General features: G+C 37.0%; 1 protein-coding gene across 1 annotated transcript in view; it reads left to right on the plus strand.

The window, feature by feature from the left end:
- The window catches only part of ptprq (protein tyrosine phosphatase receptor type Q), a 116,046-nt gene that overhangs the window by 57,830 nt on the left and 36,359 nt on the right, over positions 1–21,857 (plus strand). Inside the window, 7 exon segments of the mRNA XM_056478021.1 lie at positions 1,867–1,974; positions 2,062–2,343; positions 7,247–7,528; positions 16,197–16,508; positions 19,523–19,798; positions 21,250–21,401; positions 21,494–21,635. Of these exon segments, the coding sequence (XP_056333996.1) occupies positions 1,867–1,974; positions 2,062–2,343; positions 7,247–7,528; positions 16,197–16,508; positions 19,523–19,798; positions 21,250–21,401; positions 21,494–21,635 (1,554 nt within the window).

A 21,857-nucleotide genomic window follows, 5' to 3' on the forward strand; every position in this document is an offset into this window, starting at 1 on the left:
TGTGTGTGTGTGTGTGTGTGAAGAGCCGCTGAGCTAACAGCTGACAGGCCAGGGAAACACACACACACACTGTATTTCTGACGGCAGACACGTAAACTTGGAGAACATTATTCTCTCACGCTTGAACCACATCTGACAGATTATAACGGCTTTAACACACACCTTTCAAAGTTGTGTGTCACAAAAACACTCAGTAATCCACTCAAAACGCTACTGAAACCCATTTTCGGAGCGCAAATTACCGGTTGTAAACACTGTAAATTGAAGTTCTTAACATTCTACCGGAAGACGCTGGTCGCTAAGGCACCCTCCATGCAGCAGCCAAGAAAAAGGTCTATAGTTAATAAGAAGTGTTTCGTAAGCTCCATATTTGCATATTGAAAGATTTTCAGCTTTGCATTGATGGACATTTTAATGAAATGAAAATTTGGTAACACTTTAATTTAAAGGAGCAGTATGTGATTGTCTTCAGAGACATTTTTGTCTTGTGCTGGTTAAAAGTCTCTTTACACTCCAATAGTAATGATTAAAGTAAATTATCTAAATGCATTATTATGAATTATATTCTAGAAGGCAAGGCAAGTTTATTTCTATAGCACATTTCATACACAGTGGCAATTAAAAGTGCTTTACATAAACAGGAATAAAAGACACAAGTATACATTTTCTCATTTTGCTCCCTCCATCTGTGGACTTTTTCGGTACCTATTAATCTATTGGACGTCTCAAACAGATTCGATTTTTCACCTAAGTTCGAAAAGTACAGCTTTACAGCTCTAATTACGTGTCCACCAATTTCAACTTCCTTCTGAAAGTAAATTGCACGGCCCCAGATTTCTACCCCCTCCCGGGAGTAGATCACTTTTTTTCTGGAGACCGCAATATGCGTCCCGGCGGCATGTTTTTCTGCGGTTTTTGCTTTTGCGAATTCACGAAAGGCCGCTGTGTACACTTTTTGAAATCTCAAATTTCTCTCGCAAATGCCATTCGCACCTCCTGTACTCGTGTAAACCCACCAGAGGCCGCTGTTGACTGACTTTTTGACTGACTGAATGACTGACCGATCGACTGGCCCACCCTCCCTCCTCCCTAAACCCAACCAATTTTATTGATTGACCTGCTCACCCACTTCCCTAAACCCAACTAACACATTTCAAAAAAAGAAAAGCCCTCGTCTGATTTTGAGCACGTTTTCAGATTTTACCATATTCGCACCGTTTTTTTACTTGTTTATTTTATTTTTTGGATTCTGTTTGTGTCTTTCTGAAACCGTTCTTCGCCGGACTCGAACCCCGTCGTTGTGGTCAACTCCTCTCTGCGTCTCAATACTGCCGATGTACATGGCTAGCCAATGGGACAAACTGGTTACAGCCGAAAAGCCATCCTTACGGAGGCAAGCGGTCAGCTGTACGTACCTCTGGCTACATAATTCGCGGTCTCCAAAAACGTCTGTAGGGCTACAATTTCAGAATGAGCCTATAACAAATTAGGGGATTTCTAGTAGGAATTACATGACGAATTAAAACCTGTCTGTACTTTTCAGCATTCGCAATCCCATAAATTCAGCTCTGGCAGAAATGGGGATCAAGACAGAAACTCCAGTCATTCATTCTTCCATCTTTTTCTAACTCGTTCTTTCTAAACAATTAGCCCCAAAAAAATTAAGTCGATCCTGCATTTTCTGATTATATTTTAATGAAGAGAATGAGAAGTAAAAAATATAATGTCATTATACCCTCACTACAACAACAAATGTAACCGGGGACCTAAGACTTTTGCACAGTACTGTTTATGAAAACATTTATATGTAATGCCATGACATTTAAGACACCATTTAACATTTATTTATGGTCATCATATCTACAGGTCTGGACAAGTACAGCAGTTATAAGGTGCGAGTGGCGGCGTCCACTGCTGTGGGGGAAAGTCCTCTAACCAATGAAGACTACATCTATGTTGTGACACTAGAGGATGGTATTGAGCTGATTATTTCTCCTACGCATACTTAAGTGCCCTTAAACACTCCTGCGATGGCTCAGCACGTCTCCATCTGTCTTTCAGTGCCGGATTCGCCCCCGCGGGGTCTGACCATAGTGAAAACCACCTCCTCCACTGCCACGCTCTCCTGGTCTCCACCCGAGAAGCCCAACGGCATCATCCGCCTCTATGAGATCTCCTACACCAACGGCACTTACAGCAACACAGTCAACAGCACATCAGCCAGCGCAACGCTCCGATATCTGAAGCCACACACACACTACAATGTGACTGTCCGTGCATTTACACTACTCGGACATGGAGAGCAGATTTCTGAAACACTACAGATGCTGTCAGGAGAGGATGGTGAGTCATTGTGCCTGCGTGCGTGTATGTGTGTGTTCATGTTTAATTGAAAAACTAGAAGACACATTAAACTTTAATCCACTCTCATCCTGAAATCCCTTTCAGAAGGTTCCTGTTATTAAGAGTCTTACACACGTAGTAATCAAATCTTACAGGAGTCATGAGCTGAAATCAATCCAAATCGAAAAAAACGATTGACGTATAAAAAGCCAAACACGCTGTAAGTTTCTCAATTAAAGGGCACCTATTTTACCCCTTTTACAAGATGTAAGAAACGCTTTTGGTGTCTCCAGAACGTGTCTGTAAAGTTTCAGCTCAAAAAACTCATCGGATAATTTATTATAGCCTCCAAAATTTGCCCATTTGGGTGTCTGAATACAGTGTAGCTGTTTTTGTCGCCTGTGGCTTTAAATGCAAATGAGCTGCTTCTCCCTGCCCACCGTTCTCAGATAAACAGCACAGTTACAGAGACAGACTTGGATGACGCTGAAATACAGCTCATTAGTCAAAAATACTGAGTAAGTTTATGTCATGCATGTAGTTGTGCTCTAATTTATTCAAGCATTTCTGAAACGATGAGTCACACAAATGTCGTTTGCAGTATACACATACACACATTATCGATTACTGATACTGGCCGTGGTGATTAAAACATTTAAGAATTACATAGCAATTTTACTGTCTTTATTACACACAGACTCTGTTTTAAAAACGTTTTAAACTTATAAAACTTATATAAATCCCAGATAGTTAGAACAGATATTTTAATCAGATATTTTAATCTCAGTTTGTTCTGTGTTCTGTGTTAAATGCTCTGTGGACATGTGTATACATGTTATTATAGAAACATGGCGCCTGTCAATCAATTCGGTGGGCGGGGAAACCGCACTCCTACATCACGTTGCGGTGGGCCTCAATCACTGGGGTTTGGGTCCTATTTTAGCATCAGGGAATTTTTGAAAAGAAACTTGTTGGGTTTATATCACTCTAGTATGAGTGTGGACACACTATGCATACAAACAATTCTGTCCAAACAGCTTACAAAAGTTGATTTTCATCTTAGGTGCCCTAAAAACTCTTTATATTAAAGCCAGTCTGCCAAAACTGCTGGTTTTGCAGTGAGATACTTTGTAATGTAGTGGTGTGGCTAAACATTACCTCCATAGGAGGACTTCAACACCTGCTTCTATGTCACTGCCCGCCCACATTTGTGTGCTACACAAAATATATATTATTTTTGAACAAAATTTTTATTTTCAGTTAAGCATAAAAAGAATACTATATTAACTCAAAATAACTGAAAACATTTTGAAATAAAATAAGAAGATAAAAAATAATATTAAATATTACAGCAATAACATATTTGTCTCATCTATTTCAATGTCCATCAGTTGAGCAAAGAGCCACCATCTAGATTCTCCAAAAAGCCATAGAATACTTTCCAAAAAGACCAAAATAGATGATCTTTTCTAAGGCAAGGCAAGAGGTCATCCCCTTTAACCACTGAGAGACACCAGGACTGTCCTATTTTTTTCCAAGAACACACAATTACATGTTAAGCTTCCAGCAAACATAAAATCTAATTAATTTTTTTTTTTTTTTTTACTACTAATGCTTTGCTTCTTAGACTTTTACACACCTGAAACTTGTCTATAGCACTTGTTCACTGCTGCTCTAATAGTTGTGTAAATTGCTTCCTTGTCCTCATTTGTAAGTCGCTTTGGATAAAAGCATCTGCTAAATGACTAAATGTAAATGTAATGTAAATGTAAAATGAACAGCAATCTTTCATGTTTGGTCATATTAAAGTTCAATGGACAAATGTGCAATATACGTACACAAGCTGGAATCAAGTGGAATTACTTTACAGAACAATAAAACCACTGATACTGTAAAACATCTTTTTTTCTAGTCCAAGCAAATCTTGTTTGAGATTTGATTCACTTTATGTCTAATGATGTTTCAGACCACAACCGTTAGAACTTTTCCCTTAATCTTACTGTGAATTCATTGATTATATTGAGTGAAAGTAACCGTAAAGACAGTTATTTAATATTTTATTCATTTTCACAGTATTCCACTTTGCTATGCATTATTTATGAAATGAATGCAGCCTTGCTGAGCAAGAGAGTTTAAGAAAAAATAAATGAATTATTACAGACACCAAAACAGTGATGTCTGAAAGCATCTCCATTCATAAGACTTCCTAATATACAAGCTCAAAAATATTGAGCCATGGTGCTTATGCAGGCGATTCATCTTTGGTTGATCTCATTTCCCCATCATGTTCTCTCCTTTGCCATTTCCACTTATTCTCCACCATGGGTCATTGTTTTATTGTTTATGTTAGGAATAAAAATCAAAAAGAGCATACAACAGGCCAAATCAGGGGGCATGGCCTAGTAGTTTGCTATTCAGGTTCAGCATATTGAGCTATGATCTTCATATTTTGTTTGTGAAATTTCTGCCATGAAACTCTCTGCGCGCAGGCTGATAGGTCACCTATTCTGCTCCTGCGTCATTAACTGCATGGCGCAGGAGAATGGTTCCTGTCATCTCGGCAGCCAATGGGCTTGCTCCTCATCAGTTTAAATGCTTCACGTCATTTTATACTGTCAAGCTGCGGCGCGTTTTTGGAGACATCCTCCACCCCAGCTCCACCTGTGTTTCGATCTGCTACGAGGGTTACTTGCATCATGTTTGCAGCAGCAGCGTGTTATATTTTCAAATGGCATGTCTGTGAATATACTGGCAGTAGCAGGTCTCGGTACTTGCTCTGCCATAGTAATCAAAGAAGCAGCAGCATAGCAGATCTATACCTCCAAGAACCAAATATATCAACATTGCCATATACTTATTCATTACCATACTAAATCCAGAGAGTGTTCATAACAGAAGTTAGATTACAGTATATCCATGTTGTTAAATAACCTGACCAATACAGGCTCAGTTTGTCTTTGCCATGATGACAGAACATAATATTTTACTGGTTATTATTTATATTTTATATATATATATATTTTACTAATACTAGTATATTTATTTTAATAATTAGTTAACTTAAAAGTGCAAGTTAATGGCTCACCTGGATTAATTAGGTTAACTAAGCAAGTATTCAGCAATGGTTTGTTCTGTAGCCAATCGAAAGAATAATCATTTCTTAAGAGGGCTAATAATATAGATCTTAAAAATTATTTTAAAAATTCAAAACTGCTTTCATTCAAGCCAAACTAAAACAAATAAGACTTTCTCCAAAAGAAGAAAATATAACAGGAAATACTGTGAAAAATGTCCTTTATCTGTTCAAGATAACATGAGGGCTTATAATTTTTCCTTTAACTATATAGCAATAGATATACTTACACTTAATACATAATTACACTTACATGTACACAATGACATCACTGTTTTATTATATAACTGCAGGTTAACTATTCTTACATGCACTCATTGGACACTTTATTAGGTACACCTTACTAGTACCGGGTTGGACCCCCTTTTACCTTCAGAACTGCCTTAATCTTTCGTGGCATAGCTTCAACAAGGTACTGGAAATATTCCTCAGAGAGTTTGGTCCATATTGACATGATAGCATCACGCAGTTGCTGCAGATTTGTCAGCTGCACATCCAGGATGCGAATCTCCTGTTCCACCACATTCCAAAGGTGCTCTATTGGATTGAGGTCTGGTGACTGTGGAGGCCATTTGAGTACAGTGAACTCATTGTCATGTTTAAGAAACCAGTCTGAGATGATTCGCGCTTTATGACATGGCACGTTATCCTGATAGAATTTGCCACCAGAAGATAGGTGCACTGTGGTCATAAAGGGATGGACATGGTCAGCAACAATACTCAAGTAGGCTGTGGTGTTGACACGATGCTCAGTTGGTACTAATGGGCGCAAAGTGTGCCAAGAAAATATCACCCCCACCTTTACACCACCACCAGCCTGAACTGTTGATACAAGGCAAGATGAATCCATGCTTTCATGTTGTTGATGCCAATTTCTTACCCTACCATCTGAATGTCGCAGCAGAAATTGAGACTCATCAGAACAGGCAACGTTTTTCAATCTTCTATTGTCCAATTTTGGTGAGCCTGTGTGATTTGTAGCCTCAGTTTCCTGTTCTTAGCTGACAGGAGTGGCACCTGGTGTGGTCTTCTGCTGCTGCAGCCCATCCGCCTCAAGGTTGGACATGTTGTGTGTTCAGAGATGCTCTTCTGCATACCTCAGTTGTAACGAGTGATTATTTGAGTTACTGTTGCCTTTCTATCAGCTGAACCAGTATGGCCATTCTCCTCTGACCTCTGGCCTCAACCAGGCATTTGCGTCCACAGAACTGCCGCTCACTGGATTTTTTTCTATTTTTCAGACCATTCTCTGTAAATCCTAGAGATGGTTGTGCGTGAAAATCCCAGTAGATCAGCAGTTTCTTAAATACTCGGACCAGCCCATCTGGCACCAACAACCATGCCACGTTCAAAGTCACTTAAATCACCTTTCTTCCCCATTCTGATGCTCGGTTTCAACTGCAGCAGATCGTCTTGATCTTGAAAATGCATTAAGTTGCTGCCATGTGATTGGCTGATTAGATATTTGCATTAACGAGCAGTAGGACAGGTGTACCTAATGCAGTGGCTGGTGAGTGTATAATAATCTCAACTTTTAAAAGCTATTAGTTACTAGTTAATTAGTTAAAGTTATTAGTAACTAATAAAGTTATGGTATCTAATAACCTTAACCATTCTGATTTTGATTGTAATACAATAAAGTGCACCTTTTGTAAAGCTGCTTTGAAACCATAATTATTGTGAAAAGCTCTATACAAATAAACTTGAATTAAATTGAATCTATTTTATGTGATATTTTCTCCCAACATGCTGTTCAATTGTTTATTTCAGTGCCTGGCAGTCCGCCTTATGATCTGTCCTACGAGAGCATCGGCTCCAGCTCAGTGAACGTGTCCTGGTCTCCCCCGCTCCTCGCAAACGGAGTCATCCTCTTCTATAATGTGGAATACTGGAATGCCACACACAGCCTAAACCAAACCACACACATGCCGCACATCGTCCTGTCCAACCTGCGAAAATATGCACACTACCGCATCAGCGTGCAGGCATCCACGCAGGTGGGCATGGGCAACCACACCAGCGAGATCCTCAACATCACCACACTGGAGGACGGTGAGTGTTTGCTTTAATTAACCAGCTTTAAGATGTTTAACGCTCTTCTTTATGAAGGTGAACTCATCAGGATCAGGCTGCCACATAAACATTTCTCTTTTACAGCATTTTTGGTAAAAATGGGTTTGTGTGATTTACCTTTGACTTTTTATTTACTCCACAGAACGTGTTATGAATAAACTGTGATATTTCAAACATGTTGAATCTTCTTACAGGCGAAATGAGTGCTTCTCTTTGTCTTTGGTTGGACGCTCTTTCCATTATCAGCTATCAGAATGGACACATTCCCTTGCAGTTGTTAGAGTAAAGTCTTTTCCCACAGTTTTGGGTATATAATAGCTGTTTTTCCCAAACAACAGTACCCAGTTCTCCTCCAAAATTCCTAATCGCCAGGAAATTGTCAGATACTGAGGTAGAGTTATCCTGGGAGGCCCCAGAGGAGGCCAACTCTGAGATTTTATACTACATAGTAAGAGTGTGGTGAGTAAAGATGATTTAAAATCTTTCTGTTGTTGTTGTTTTTGTAAAACCAGACTGTAATTGAAACATGCTTAAATGTGTTTGTGTTTTAGGAATCTGAGCTCTGAGTTTGTGGCCAATGTGACGGAAACATCAGTAGTTGTGAGTGTCGATGGCCCGGGTCAGTATAACGCCTCTGTGAGCAGCTGGACTCGACTCGGAGATGGAGGATTGCTGATTTACATCACATTCAGTACTATAGAATCAGGTAATTGCTCTAAACCACGTTTCTAACATGAAGAAAATATGTTTGCATGACAATGTACAGGATGTTCAAATTTTAATTATTCCCATTTACATGTAATTGGGAAAACAGTTAAACACTGTAATACATATGCCAGCCCAGTACAGTACATGTTGTAAAGTAACAGTTTGTGAAGAAATACTGTACACATGTTCACATACAGTCATGTTTGAGCAGCTTTTAACATTTATAATAATAAGAAATTGTGTAAGGGGAAGACGAACATGGCGGCGCATTGACCGGACGTACCTATTCACGCTCCTGCAACATTTGAGAAATTCGCTTTTAAACAGCCACAAACTGAACGAAAATATAACCAACAAACCACTGTAACGTTAAATAACTCCAAGATAAAATGTCATCGCGAACTGCAAAGAAGAAACACGGAAATCAAGATGAGGCCAAGTCCGCCATTGGCCAGGCTAGCGCAACATTCGAAGCTAAATAAACCAACGCAAACATCGATAAAAACCAAGAGAGCCCCATTATGGATGCAATCGCTAGTATGAGAGAAGACTTCTCAATCAAATTTACGGAGATCTCCTCAGCCATACAGGAGGTAAAACAAGAGGTCAAAGACTTTTCAAACAGATTAACCACGGCAGAACAGCGCATCAGCGACACAGAAGATCGGATGACCGTGGTGCAAAATACTATAGACAATCTCCAGCAACAGGTGAAACTTATAGGAGCTAAACTGGAAGATCAGGAAAATCGAAGTGGTCGCAATAACGTGCATCTTACCGATCTATCAGAGGGGGTGGAGGGCCCAGATGCGACGGGATTTCTTGAAAGATGGCTACCTGAAGTACTGGGACAGAGCTCCTTTTCCAGTCCGATAGTCATTGAAAGAGCTCACCGCCTACAGGATCGTCGTGACCGAAACACTCCAAGAACATTCATCGCGCATTTCTTGAATTCGAAGGATAAAGACAAAGTGCTGCAGCGTGTGCGGGCTAAAGGCAAGGTAACATACGATGAACATGAAGTTACGTTTTTTCAAGATATCGCGAAAGAAATTGTGTAAGAGTTGCACGGTGGCTCAGTGGTTAGCATTGTTGTCTCACAGCAAGAAGGTTGCTGGTTCAAGTCCCTGCTGGCTCAGTTGGCATTTCTGTGTGGAGTTTGCATGTTGTCCCCGTGTTGGCGTGGGTTTCCTCCGGGTGCTCCGGTTTCCCCCACAGTCCAAAGATATGCGCTATAGGTGAATTAGATGAACTGAAATTGGCCGTAGTGTGTGAATGTGAAAGGGTATGGGTGTATCCCAGTACTGGGTTGCAGCTGGAAGGGCATTTGCTGCGTAAAATATTTGCTGGAATAGTTGGTGACTCATTCCCCTGTGGCGATCCCTCATAAACAAGGGACTTAGCCGATGGAAAGTGAATGAATGAATGAAGAAATTATCTTTGCGCACAAATTAACATATTAGAAAGATTTCTGAAGACATTTCAGACAATTGACAGAACTGGAGTAATGGCACTGAAAATTGAGCTTTGCACTAGGATATAGTTTAATAGAAAAAGGGATGTTACGTTATGATCAAATAAATGCAGCATTGATGTGCAAAAAGACTTAATATTAGACTTAATTTTTAACCGGGCGCCACAGCAATAACTCCAGGTGTGTGTGCAGGGTGTGTGTGTGTGTGTTCACTGCTGTTTGTGTGCACTTGGGTTAAATGCAGCACACATATTCCGTCACCATACTTGATCACGTCACAGCTTTTACTTTCACAATTAATATATTATCTTACCATCCCCAAAACTTTGATCTGTATATTTAACATATTTCAAGACATTTCAGTTACACCACTTGTAAAGTTTAGTTTCAAGTTGTTATGCTGCTCTTAAAAATGTGAGTGAGACAGCTGAGAAAAACAGCATTGCCCCCATTGTCTGGACTGTGACATTGTTTTTTCTGTGTTTCAGCCCCTTCTGACCCTCCACAGGATGTAGTATACACACTCCTTACCACCAGTACAGTGCGTCTCAGCTGGAGACCCCCAAACGAACCCAACGGCATCATTCAGTACTACACCATCTACTACACAGACAATTATACAGAGTACATAGAGGTATACACACACAGATCAGTCTTTTGTTTCACTTTTTTTGTCCCTTGCTAGCAAGCAGTGCAGTCTAGTCACAGTATAGGCTAGATGTGAGTTAATGAAGACATTATTTACTCTTGTTTTTCTGATGTCCTTACAGTACATTGGCAGAAATCACAAACTAAGCATTGGCTTTATCCAATGTTCACTTTTTGTGCTAGAAATGTATGCAAATGAGCAAATATTAAAGTATATAAATATAATTGACCAAATTAAAGATACAATTTTAGAAAGCTTAATGCTGATAATTGTAATACTAAAAAATATTTGCACTTGGTAATCAATCAACTCTCTTTACTTTTGTTTAGGTTTAATTTTAATTCTATATGCTCTTGCCTTAAATACACGTATATATTGTAATTACCTACAATATGCTATTTTTATGTGCTATTAATCTCTACATGTATTAACAATTAACACTTAAAGACAATATATATGTTTCCTTTGCCAGTTTAACTTGTATGAAAAATGAAATATTGTTTGCATAATTTGCGAACAAATAAAATTGATTTCATACTCTGTATCATAGCAACTAACTTAAAAAAAATGCTCACAGCTTTTTACAACAGCTGTTGTGTTTCTACAGTGCAAAAACGCTTCGGTGGACATGCACTTTACTCTGGTTCATACTATCATGATAATAAATGTTGAATACTTGAGCATAAGCATGATTTATGCAGGAGTCCCATAGGATGCGATGAAGACCATGATTCCACACATTGCCATGACATCACCAAAATATGCCTTTGTTTGTTGTGAATAAGGATGTAATATAGGACGCTGGACAACAGAATTGAGAATCCACACGCAGTTTATTAAACAGATTAGTCAGGCAGGCAATGGTCAAACAGGAACAAACAGATACATGAGGGTAATCCAAAATCGCAGTTGTGTTTACAGGCGAAAGGCTGGTGCAGGAGACAAGCAGCATAAACTATAACAAAATCCATGGAAGAACAAGGCAAGGAAAACGCTTAGAAATGTCACAGGAAACATATAACGAGACTCAGCAATGTGTATGTGTGTGTGTGTGTGTGAGAGAGAGAGAGGGAGAGGTGAATACCTGTATATAGTCCATGAAATCAGTCTATGATTTGTTTGTAGCTGTGTGTGTGCAATCAGGGAGAGAACTGAAACTGGTGTGTGTGTAAGGTGCATGATGGGATTTGAAGTCCAGTTCTGTGACAGATTTGTAGTTCTTCAGCGATCTGCAACTACAAGATCGTTGGTGATTGTGACAAAAGATGCATTGAATTTATGGCGACTGAAAATTTGTTAGGCTAGGACAATATTTGGCAGAGAAACAATTATTTGAACATCTAAAATCTGAGGGTTAAAAAAATCTCAATATTGAGAATACATTGAAAAGTTGTCTAAATGAAATGTTAATGATAAATATTACTAATCAAATGTTAGTTCTAATAGATTTACAGTAGTAATTGTACAAAATATATTCTTTACGTCTAATTTTGACCCATACAGAGTTATTGTGGCTATTGTGAGCTATTGTGTGTAATATGTGAATGTAAAGCTATCTAATGCAGTGCTGAATCAGACATCCAGTGGATGAGCAGGCTGTCTCTCTGTCTCTGTAGAGGGTTCCTGGTTCAGAGCACCAGCTGCTGTTGTCTGATCTGCAGGCGGGACAGGACTACAGTGTATGGATCAGTTCCAGCACTTCTGTTGGTGATGGGGGATTGTTCAGTCCCTCTCTAAACTTCACCACCTTAGAGGACGGTCAGTCTCCTCACACACTCAGGGGAGAAGCGCAGCTCTGCACCACTTTTCCAACTGATTACACTTCCAAAAAAAAATCACACTGAAACTCTGAGCACACCGTCAGCATATCTTGTGAAAGGAGACAACTTCCTCCAAGCCGCAAACTGGGATTGTCGAGTCCTCCCTGTGAGACTGAGTGCATCTGATCTCAAAGCCTTTCATTTGTCGGTCTCTAGACTATCCCAGCTTGCGTTTCCTCTCACAGGATTTGTTGAAAAATAGAAAATAGCGCATTGCTGTTAGTGTTTTTCTCCAATGCCTAGTTTAAAAGTACGTTATGTAACATGTTATATATATGACTTTGAGAATATGTCAATGTGACTTAAGAAACATCAATAGAAAAATCCAGGAAAAGTGTCACATGGGATTCAAACGGTGCTCATATGTACCAAAATGAAAAGATCAGAGACCTCAAAATGAACTCTCACACATCAACAACGCACATAAAGTGTAAACAAAGCAAAAACAGTATTTTAAGGTCTATTTTTTGTTCTCGAAGGAACTACTATTGGAGAAACCTGTGAGTTGATACAAGAGACTTCACATCACATCTTCTGAACTGTAAAAGAGCAACATTGAGCACTAAATTGTTTTCCTGGGATGTTTAGCAAGTCAATACAATGGAGATCAAAAGTATTGAACAATTTATAAAAACTTAATTTCTATTAGAAATGCTTTAATCTTCACCATTCTAAATTTGAAGGAATTTTTGTGCACGTTATGATTCTGCCAAGCACGATGCGATCCTGGATTAACATCTGTGTTGATCCTGAAACATCATTTTAGTTCACAATGTAATCCATACCAATTCCCTACTCCTAAACTCAACCGTAAATTACTCCCAAAATCAGAGGAGAATAATAGTTGGATAACAATCATGTAGAAGTGCATAAACCTAACCGTGAGCCTAAACTTAACATAAACAGTAAACATATCCCTTAATTCTGATTGGAATGTTGTTCCAGGATCAACACAGATGTTTATCCAGGATCATGTCCTACTTGATGAAATCAGACTAATTTTAGGTGTCTGTATCAGGCTAGTGTTTTACAAAAGGCACTTCAGCAACAAAAATAAAACTTTATTTTGTGTAAAACGCAATGATCAAAATTAGAGAACAGCAGTGATCATATACAGTAGCATGAACAAAAATCAAAGATGAAATATGTGTAGGAAGTGTACTTGACTCTGAATGACTTAAACACATATGCAGCCACAGGACATACAGTTCACTGACTGTACTGGATTCTTAGCCCTAACTTTGTTAGTAATATTTTTTCAGGGATTTTTAATCAGGTTTAGGTCAGGACTCAAGGTTGCCATTTCATTATTTTACTTCAAAAAGTGAAAACTGGAAAGTTAGGCTGTCAGTTAATAAGAGTCTATCAGATAATTAAAGAAAACACCTCCAGTTGCCAGGAGGCATACTACAGAAAGTTTTTTTTATCTTAGGTTTATGCTTAAGATATGATACATTCAATTGTGATTTTTTTTTTTTTACAAATTCGTATTAAGGCTGCACGATTCTGGCTTAAATGAGAATCACAATTTTTTGCGTAAAATCAAGATCACGATTTTCTCACAAGTCTGTAGATGTAAAATAAAGGTTAATATGGGTAGGCTATTATTAATGTTAGTTATTATTATACTGTTGGTTAAAATGCCAAATTTTGTATAGACTTGGAACGGTGGTAAAATTTAACTGGTAAGATGAGACATTTGTCATGGTCAGATTCCCTCTTGCATTATATTGAACATTATATAGGCTAGAGTAGTTACAGTATCTGTATAATGACCCTGTAAACATTTATTTTCATGTACAACACTGTGTTAGCTTTGAAAGAAAAAACATCAAATGCAAATTATAATCATAACTCTAAAAAGCTATATGAACATTTTAATGATGTGCGAGCTTTCGGTTTCACTTTCACTGGTGACAACAGTTCATATCATGGCTGCTGTCTCTCTGAGAAAAAAAAACTATACAAGCAAATCATACTTCCCTCACGGTTACCAAACAGTCACTCTGTGCAACAAAATGAACTCTCTTGTTTTTCCTGTTATTCGCAGCCTATGCAGGTTCTGTTCACTAAAGTAGACATCATTGGCAGGCACATGTACGTCCTCTTGGTAGTAAACATCAGCTCATGCGTGATTTCACGGCCGCGAATATATCATTACATCAAGACAGAAATGACATTTTTGGGTGAATTATTCCATATAAATACAGTATGTGACACTTTCAACACCATTTGGAGGTGTCCCCATTGCTGAGCAACGTATATAAAACAATGTGAAGACTTGAACGACTGCCTTTATGCTTCTCCGGAACTCGAAAATATAATTGGCTGAATTGAAGAGATGCTGGATTAGAATCGTGTGGGGGTTGAATCGAGATTGTGATCTTTTTTCGATTAATCGTGCAGCCCTAATTCATATTAAGAGTTTCTTATCCTATCTTGCAAAATCATATCTGATTGTTAATTGGGAAGTCTTAAATTGTGACATCAAGTTAAACAATCCAAAATTTTAATAAATACATGTATGTATCATGAAATATGCTTGAAAACTGCTCTGTTAGTCCTGTTTTTGTTGCTTTCTACTGGAACAGTATAAGCAGTGACGTTGAAAAATTAAGTTTGCTGTAATTTTGATCTCCACTATATGTTGACTGATTTTATTTTCTGTATGTCAAGGTTTTGTGTAAGAGTAATAGTGACAAGTTTTAGTGTGATTTTGAGAAAAACGGTGTAGAGGTGACCTTCTGAGACTGATGAAGGTTTTCTCCCCTGGTGTCTGAGATTTTGGATGTGTTCTATATCAATAAATAATGTCACGGTCCTGTTTGCTTCTCTTTGAGTGATTGTGTCTGATCGGTTTGCAGTTTTTGCAGAATCACCCCGCTTCAGCAGTAAAACAATCTGGGACACAGAACATGCATCAGGAGGGATTTTCCTACCAACACAATTTGTCTGTCTTGCTCTGCTTCTCCCTTCTTTTCTCTGTCTGTGATCTTTACTTTAAATTTTGCAGATGCTGTGCTGGAGATCATTTACAATTCTTTTAACTTCCTCAGATTTGCAGATGTGTGTAATTGTGTAAAATAATGTCTATGTGTGTTGTTTGTGTGCTTATGTGTTTTTTTTTAAGCAATATATCTTCATATGTTGTTTAAGATGACATGCTTTGTTCACTGCTTTTAATTGTTTGATATTACTGTGTGCCATTTGGAGGTTATTTTTTATACTTTATACACTGTTTTCTTTATAATTAAGTCTCATCCCAAAATGTTCATTACCTATTGCAATAATATATAATAGAATTTTATATTATATAAAAATTTGCTTAATTATCGTTCTTTAATCGTTAAATAAATTAAATATTATATAAATTAATCTTACAGTTTAAAATAAAGGATCTTATTCCCCTTAAGTCTTATTTCCCCAAAACTGTCATATATATATATACAGGTGAAGTTAGAATTATTACCCCCAACCCCCTTCCCCCCAATCCACCCCCCCCCCCCACCCCACACTATTAGCCGTAAATTATTTTTATACACAGCACATTTCTGAACATAATATTTTTAATAACTCATTTCTAATAACTGATTTATTTTATCTTTGCCATGATGACAGTAAAAAATATTTTACTAGATATTTTTCAAGACACTTCTATACAGCTTAAAGTGACATTTAAAGGCTTAACTGGGTTAATTGGGTTAACTAGGCAGGTTAGGGTAATTAGGCAAGTTATTGTATAATGATGGTTTGTTCTGTAGACTATCGAAAAAAAAATTAACAAAGGGGCTAATAATTTTGACCATAAAATGGTTTTTAAAAAATGTAAAACTGCTTTTATTCTAGCCGAAATAAAACAAATAAGACTTTCCCCAGAAGAAAAAATATTATCAGACATACTTTGAAAATTTCCTTGCTCTGTTAAACATCATTTGGGAAATATTTATTCTCCACTTATATTAACTGTCTATCTTCTGCACCCTCCTCCTGCTGTAGTGCCGAGTGGTCCCGTCCACAACCTCAGCGCCACCATCTACAGCTCCACGGCGGTGGTGATCAGCTGGGATCCTCCTCTGGAGCCAAATGGCAGGGTTTACTACCAGCTAAGCTTGCAGGAGGCGGGCATCACCCACCCGTCTATCAACCGCACAGTCAACATGACCATCACCAAAACCACCACCGACAACATCTACCTCTTCACCAAGCTCAGAAAGTATTTTCCCTACATCATAAACGTCACTCCAGCGACCAGTGCAGGATCTGCCGTAAACCACACTGCAATGCTACACCTGCGAACAGATGAAGATGGTATGCATGACTTTCTGCTTTTTTACATGCACATGTTCATACAGTTCCCTCCATGAATAATAATGCCCTTTGATCTTTCGCTCAAAAAATGAAGATATCTGAGATTGTTTCTCCTCCAAATAATACTGTATGTGGTGATGTAGATGTCAGATTGAAGTTTAAGAGACTTCCTGTCTGTACTATCCAACTAACATCTGCAGTTCTTTATCTGTGATTCTTGGAGATCTGATTCATCATCACAGTCCAAAAGCAGGTTTATCTTCTCATCAGTCTTTCATTAAGGGTCTTTCAATCCTAATCACAATTATTTTGGTAAAAATTGTAATCACGAATATTTAAAATGATTATTAGTGGGCCATATGACCAAAAGGTTATATATGTATATAATTTCAACTTTAAAGGGCACCTATGATGAAAATCATCTTTTGTTAGCTGATTGGACAGAACTGTGTGTAGGTATAGAGTATCCACAGTTACTGGGGTGATAGAAAAACAAGAAGTCTCTCTTTTTTTTTATTATTATAAATTTTTTTTTTGACGTTAAAATGGGATCCAAATCCCTCCCGTTTTGAGGCCCACCGCAACGTGACGTAGAAGTGTGGTTTCCCCACCCACCGAATTGATTGACACCCGCGTATTAACACGTCTTCTTAGTAACGCGTATAATCATATCAACAAGACAGGATGTGCGCAAGGCAACTGGGATTAAAGGATCATCACATGTGATCAAGAATGAGTTTTACAAGTTTAAAACGTTTTTAAAACAGTGCATGTTTGTAATAAATTACAGTGATTTTACCGTGTTTATCACCACAGCCGCTTCAATCCCGGTTAGTGGACTTTAAATCAGGTTTATTTTGTACATTAACATAACGGATATCCATACAGCAGTGGATGTTAATGTCTATCCTGTCAATTTGAATTAACTCCTCAACAAATACATTAAATAATCATTGGGAAAGTTCTTACTGCAGTATTTCTCACAAAGGTTACATGAGTTCTGCTTCCTTCATGTCTGTCACTGTGCTGCTTATCTGACGCAGCCGACGCGGAGATTGAGTGGGCTGGGAGAACCAGCATTAAAGGCACAGGCCACAAAAACAGCTACATTGTGTTCAGAGCAGAAAATTCCAATATTCTGAAAGGTATAATAAATAATCTGATGGATGTTTTGAGCTGAAACTTTACAGACACATTCTGTAGACACGTATCTTAGATCTTGAAAAAGGGGTAAAATAGGTGCCCTTTAAAATAGGAAAATAGGAAATTGTCCAAACTGGTAATTTTTGAGTGAAATGCTAATGGTCTAATCTAATTTAATGATCTATGCTAAGCTAAGCTAAAAGTGCTCCCGCCAGACCCAGAGATTGGGTGAATTAATTCAAAATGGTAAAAACCAAGTGTTTAAGGGTTAGTGGTTTACGGCTGATGATGGATGAATGCTTTATAAGCAATTGTATGATCTTAATAATATTTTTTGGTAAAAATTTGAGCAAGAAACAACAAACCCATTTTTAAACGAAAAAAATGTATATTTGTAGGAAATATACTTGGCTCGAAATGACTGAAACACATCTGCAGCCACAGGACCCACATTTTACTGACTGTGGTTCTTAGCCTTAACTTTGTTAATAATCATTTTTCAGATATTTTCAATCAGGTTTAGGTCAGAACTCAAGGCTGACATTTCATTATTTAATTTTTTAGTGTGACACCCACCGAATGTCAGCACTGTTGGAAGGGTTCAGTCTCTTCAGAATGGCTGGAAAAGTCAGTTAAAACTGGAAAGTTTATAAGAGTCGTGAGATAATTAAAGAAAACACCGCCAGTTTCCAGAGGGCATTTTACAGAAAGCTTTTTTTAATCTTAGGTTTAAACTTACAGTTTTTCAGTTGCTTTGGTGCATTTCTCCCAACACTATTTACATTTACACAACAGTTAATGCATTTCTAAAAACATTTAGTCATTTGTGCACATCAAAGTAGCAGTTTCTCATTCTTTCCAACAAATTGCAAATGCTTTTGGACATGCATCAATTGATTTCATACAACTTTCTGCCGTTTTATAATGTTATCATTTGCTTATGTCATGCCAGTCAAAATTAACTGAACTTGTGAATGCTGAATAGTCTTTCCATATAAAACTAATAGTCCTCATTTCATTACTTCAGTCATTACATACAGAAATGTTGAACTAGTTGTCAAAATATGTCAAGCAAATTTTTGTAAAAAATTTTTTATCTTTTTTTTCCTGAAAATGTCTTCTAAATTGAACAATTTGATGAATGATTTACAGACCTGTGTATGTTGTAGGTTCAGTTCCAATATGTACTGCAATATTGTTTACAGTTGTGCACAGCTCTACCCAAAGGAACTTTCTGTTTGTTGTAAATAAGGGTTTATTTATTCTTTTGCACAATGCTGTGAATAAATTAGAATTGCAAAGAGCAAATGCAGTAAAAAGGTAAAACATACATATTCAGTGTCTTGTACCTCACTAAATGCAGTGATGTCTAACTTTACTGTAGTTTTCAAATGGCTGTGCAAATAGTATATAGTGCTGTCTTGAGCATATTCAGCAAGTGTCATCAAAATCTGACGTTTTTGCATTGGAAAAAACTTACAGAGGAAACTGTCATAATGAAAACATGACAAAGCCATTTGACTATCATGTTCATAAACAATGGTGTCAGGACTTTTCATCTTGATGACACTGACACTTTCATTGACATCAATACTTGTTTTTGAGCAAGGAGCTATCCATTTTTAGCAAGTTACATGGTTTTGCAGGTTATCAACTAGGTTTTGCAGTTTTGAGAAATGCATTAACTGTTGTTCAAATGTGAGAAATGCACCAAAGCCACTGAGAAAATCTCTCAGATATAATGAGTTTAGGATTGAGCAAAAGATCAAAGTTTAAAACAACATGACCGTTTTTTGAGTTTTGCTCATATTTACCAATGGTGCCAATGAAGGACACTTTAATAATACATTTATGTGTCTGTATATTGACAGTTCCGAGTTCTCCTCCATTGCCTGGATCGAACAGGAATCTCTCCAGCACCTCCATCCAAGTGTCGTGGTCTTCCCCGGTGGAGGCTAATGGCGAGATTATAGAGTACGCTGTACTTTTACAGGGTCCTGGCAGCTCCAACAAAAACTTCACCTCTGAAACACATCTGGTGCTGTCAGAACTCACTCCGTTTACACCGTACAATCTTTCCATCGCTGCGGTCACTCGCGTCGGTACCGGCCCCTCTGTGGTTCTTCCACTACATACTGATGAAGCAGGTCAGAGACGCAGCTCTGTTTTTGCTGAGGGAAACTGTTGTCTTTAAGTTTTAACATTTTAATATGGAGTTTAATTAATATTTAAAACAAATTGCAAAACTCTGTTGTTTTTTAATCTTTGATTATTTTATTTAATTTTATTTATTTTTAAACACTGTATTAATGTTTGTATTTTTTTAAAACCGTTTAACATGTAAAACAAAACAAAACATACAAAATTATACAATAATAATAATAATAATAATAATAAAAATGACAATTACAAGTATATAAATAAATAATTGCATGTGCAAACACATACAATATAAAAGTATCAAAACACTGGTATATTAATAGCAGGTGACACAATATCAAGTTATGTAGACAGAAGATTTGTATTAGCTTCCTTCAAAAAATCCTACAGGGGTTCCACATTTTGAAAAACATTTTAGGTTTTTCTCGTAACTATATAGGTCAATGTTTCTAATGCCAAACAATGAGATGATTCTTGCAACCATTTTTATTTTACCTTATTTTATTTATTTATTTTTGTTTATTTAAATTTTTTTTATTACCTGTTTTCAAAAACTTGCATTTTCAGGCCCATCCCAATTTGTTGTGCAAATGGATGGCCAAAACGCATACAAAATTATACTTGCAATCACCCATTTACCACATTCGAATGAGTTCTGAAGGGTCATGTGACATTTTATTTTGTTTTATATATTTTATTTTATACATTTTATTATATATATATATATATATATATATATATATATATATATATATATATATATATATATATATATATATATATATATATATATATATATATATATATTAATATTAGATTTGAAAAAAAAGACTAAATATTGTACTTTGAAATTTGTGGTCAAAAACTGAAAAAATAAAATTACTTTATAAAGTTATTTTTTAAATGATGGTAATACCGTTCTGTCACATGCAACACAGGTGCACATTTCTGAATCTAATACAGAAAAACAACACTTACCTAAGAAAAAAGTAAAAAAAAAGTTTATTATAGATTTTCAGATTATTCCCTCACACACCATGCACCATCTGTGTTGTTTATTATATTTCTGGCCCAAAAATTATGATTATTAAACATTTTACCTTGATTTTCAGCCAAGAAATAATTGTTTTAGTTTTCTTCTATTATTTTTTTGCAACCTTCAAATGTATTCTTAAATGACACACTTTTTTAAAAGTAATAATGTTGTTAAACGTTAATAGTTCAAATGTGGGCTTAAATTTTACATTTAATATTTGAACATTTTAAAATTGTTATTTAATTTTTTATTTAAATCTGGTTTTGCAAATCCAAACGCGCATTTTTAATCTGTCTAAAAACTGTTGTTTGAATATGAACTCTGAATTTTCACATTTAAATCACCTGCTTTGCAAATCCAAATGTGCAGTCTTAATGTGTCTAATGCCTTATGTGTGTCCAGGCCCGATGTCTCCACCACACAATCTGACTATATTTAACCACACTGCAAATTCAGTGTGGCTTCAGTGGGAACCCAGTCCAGAGCCGAATGGAGTTGTACAGCACTACGGATTCAGAATACTGGAACTGAACACAGACTCTTTCAGATACCAGGTACTTCACACATTCATCTCTGTACAGTATAAATGTGATGATATATTTCTCTGAATGGTTAATACAACTTAAATGCTCCCATTTTTCCCAAGAACTCATCAGATGCGTCCACACAAGCAGAACTGAGTGGCTTCAGACCTCATAATTCATATGAAATCAGTGTGTGCACATTCACTAGAGCAGGAAATGGAGATCAGTACAGCCTGCCTGTCTTATTCACCACCAATGAATCAGGTAATACATATTCACAGATGCAGTTCACTGTTTTAATGATTCTTTGATATACAGATAGGGAAAAAATTAGGAGACCACTTACAGTACATTTTGCTTAAACTGCAGATGACAAATCTTTCAGATATAATATAAACATGTCATTTAGACATTATGCACAAAATAAGAAAGGTACCAAGATTACCAGGTTTGTGTTTTTATTAGACAACATAATGCCAATATTAT

The sequence above is a fragment of the Danio aesculapii genome, chromosome 18, assembly GCF_903798145.1.
Source record: "Danio aesculapii chromosome 18, fDanAes4.1, whole genome shotgun sequence".
NCBI classification, from domain to species: domain Eukaryota; kingdom Metazoa; phylum Chordata; class Actinopteri; order Cypriniformes; family Danionidae; genus Danio; species Danio aesculapii.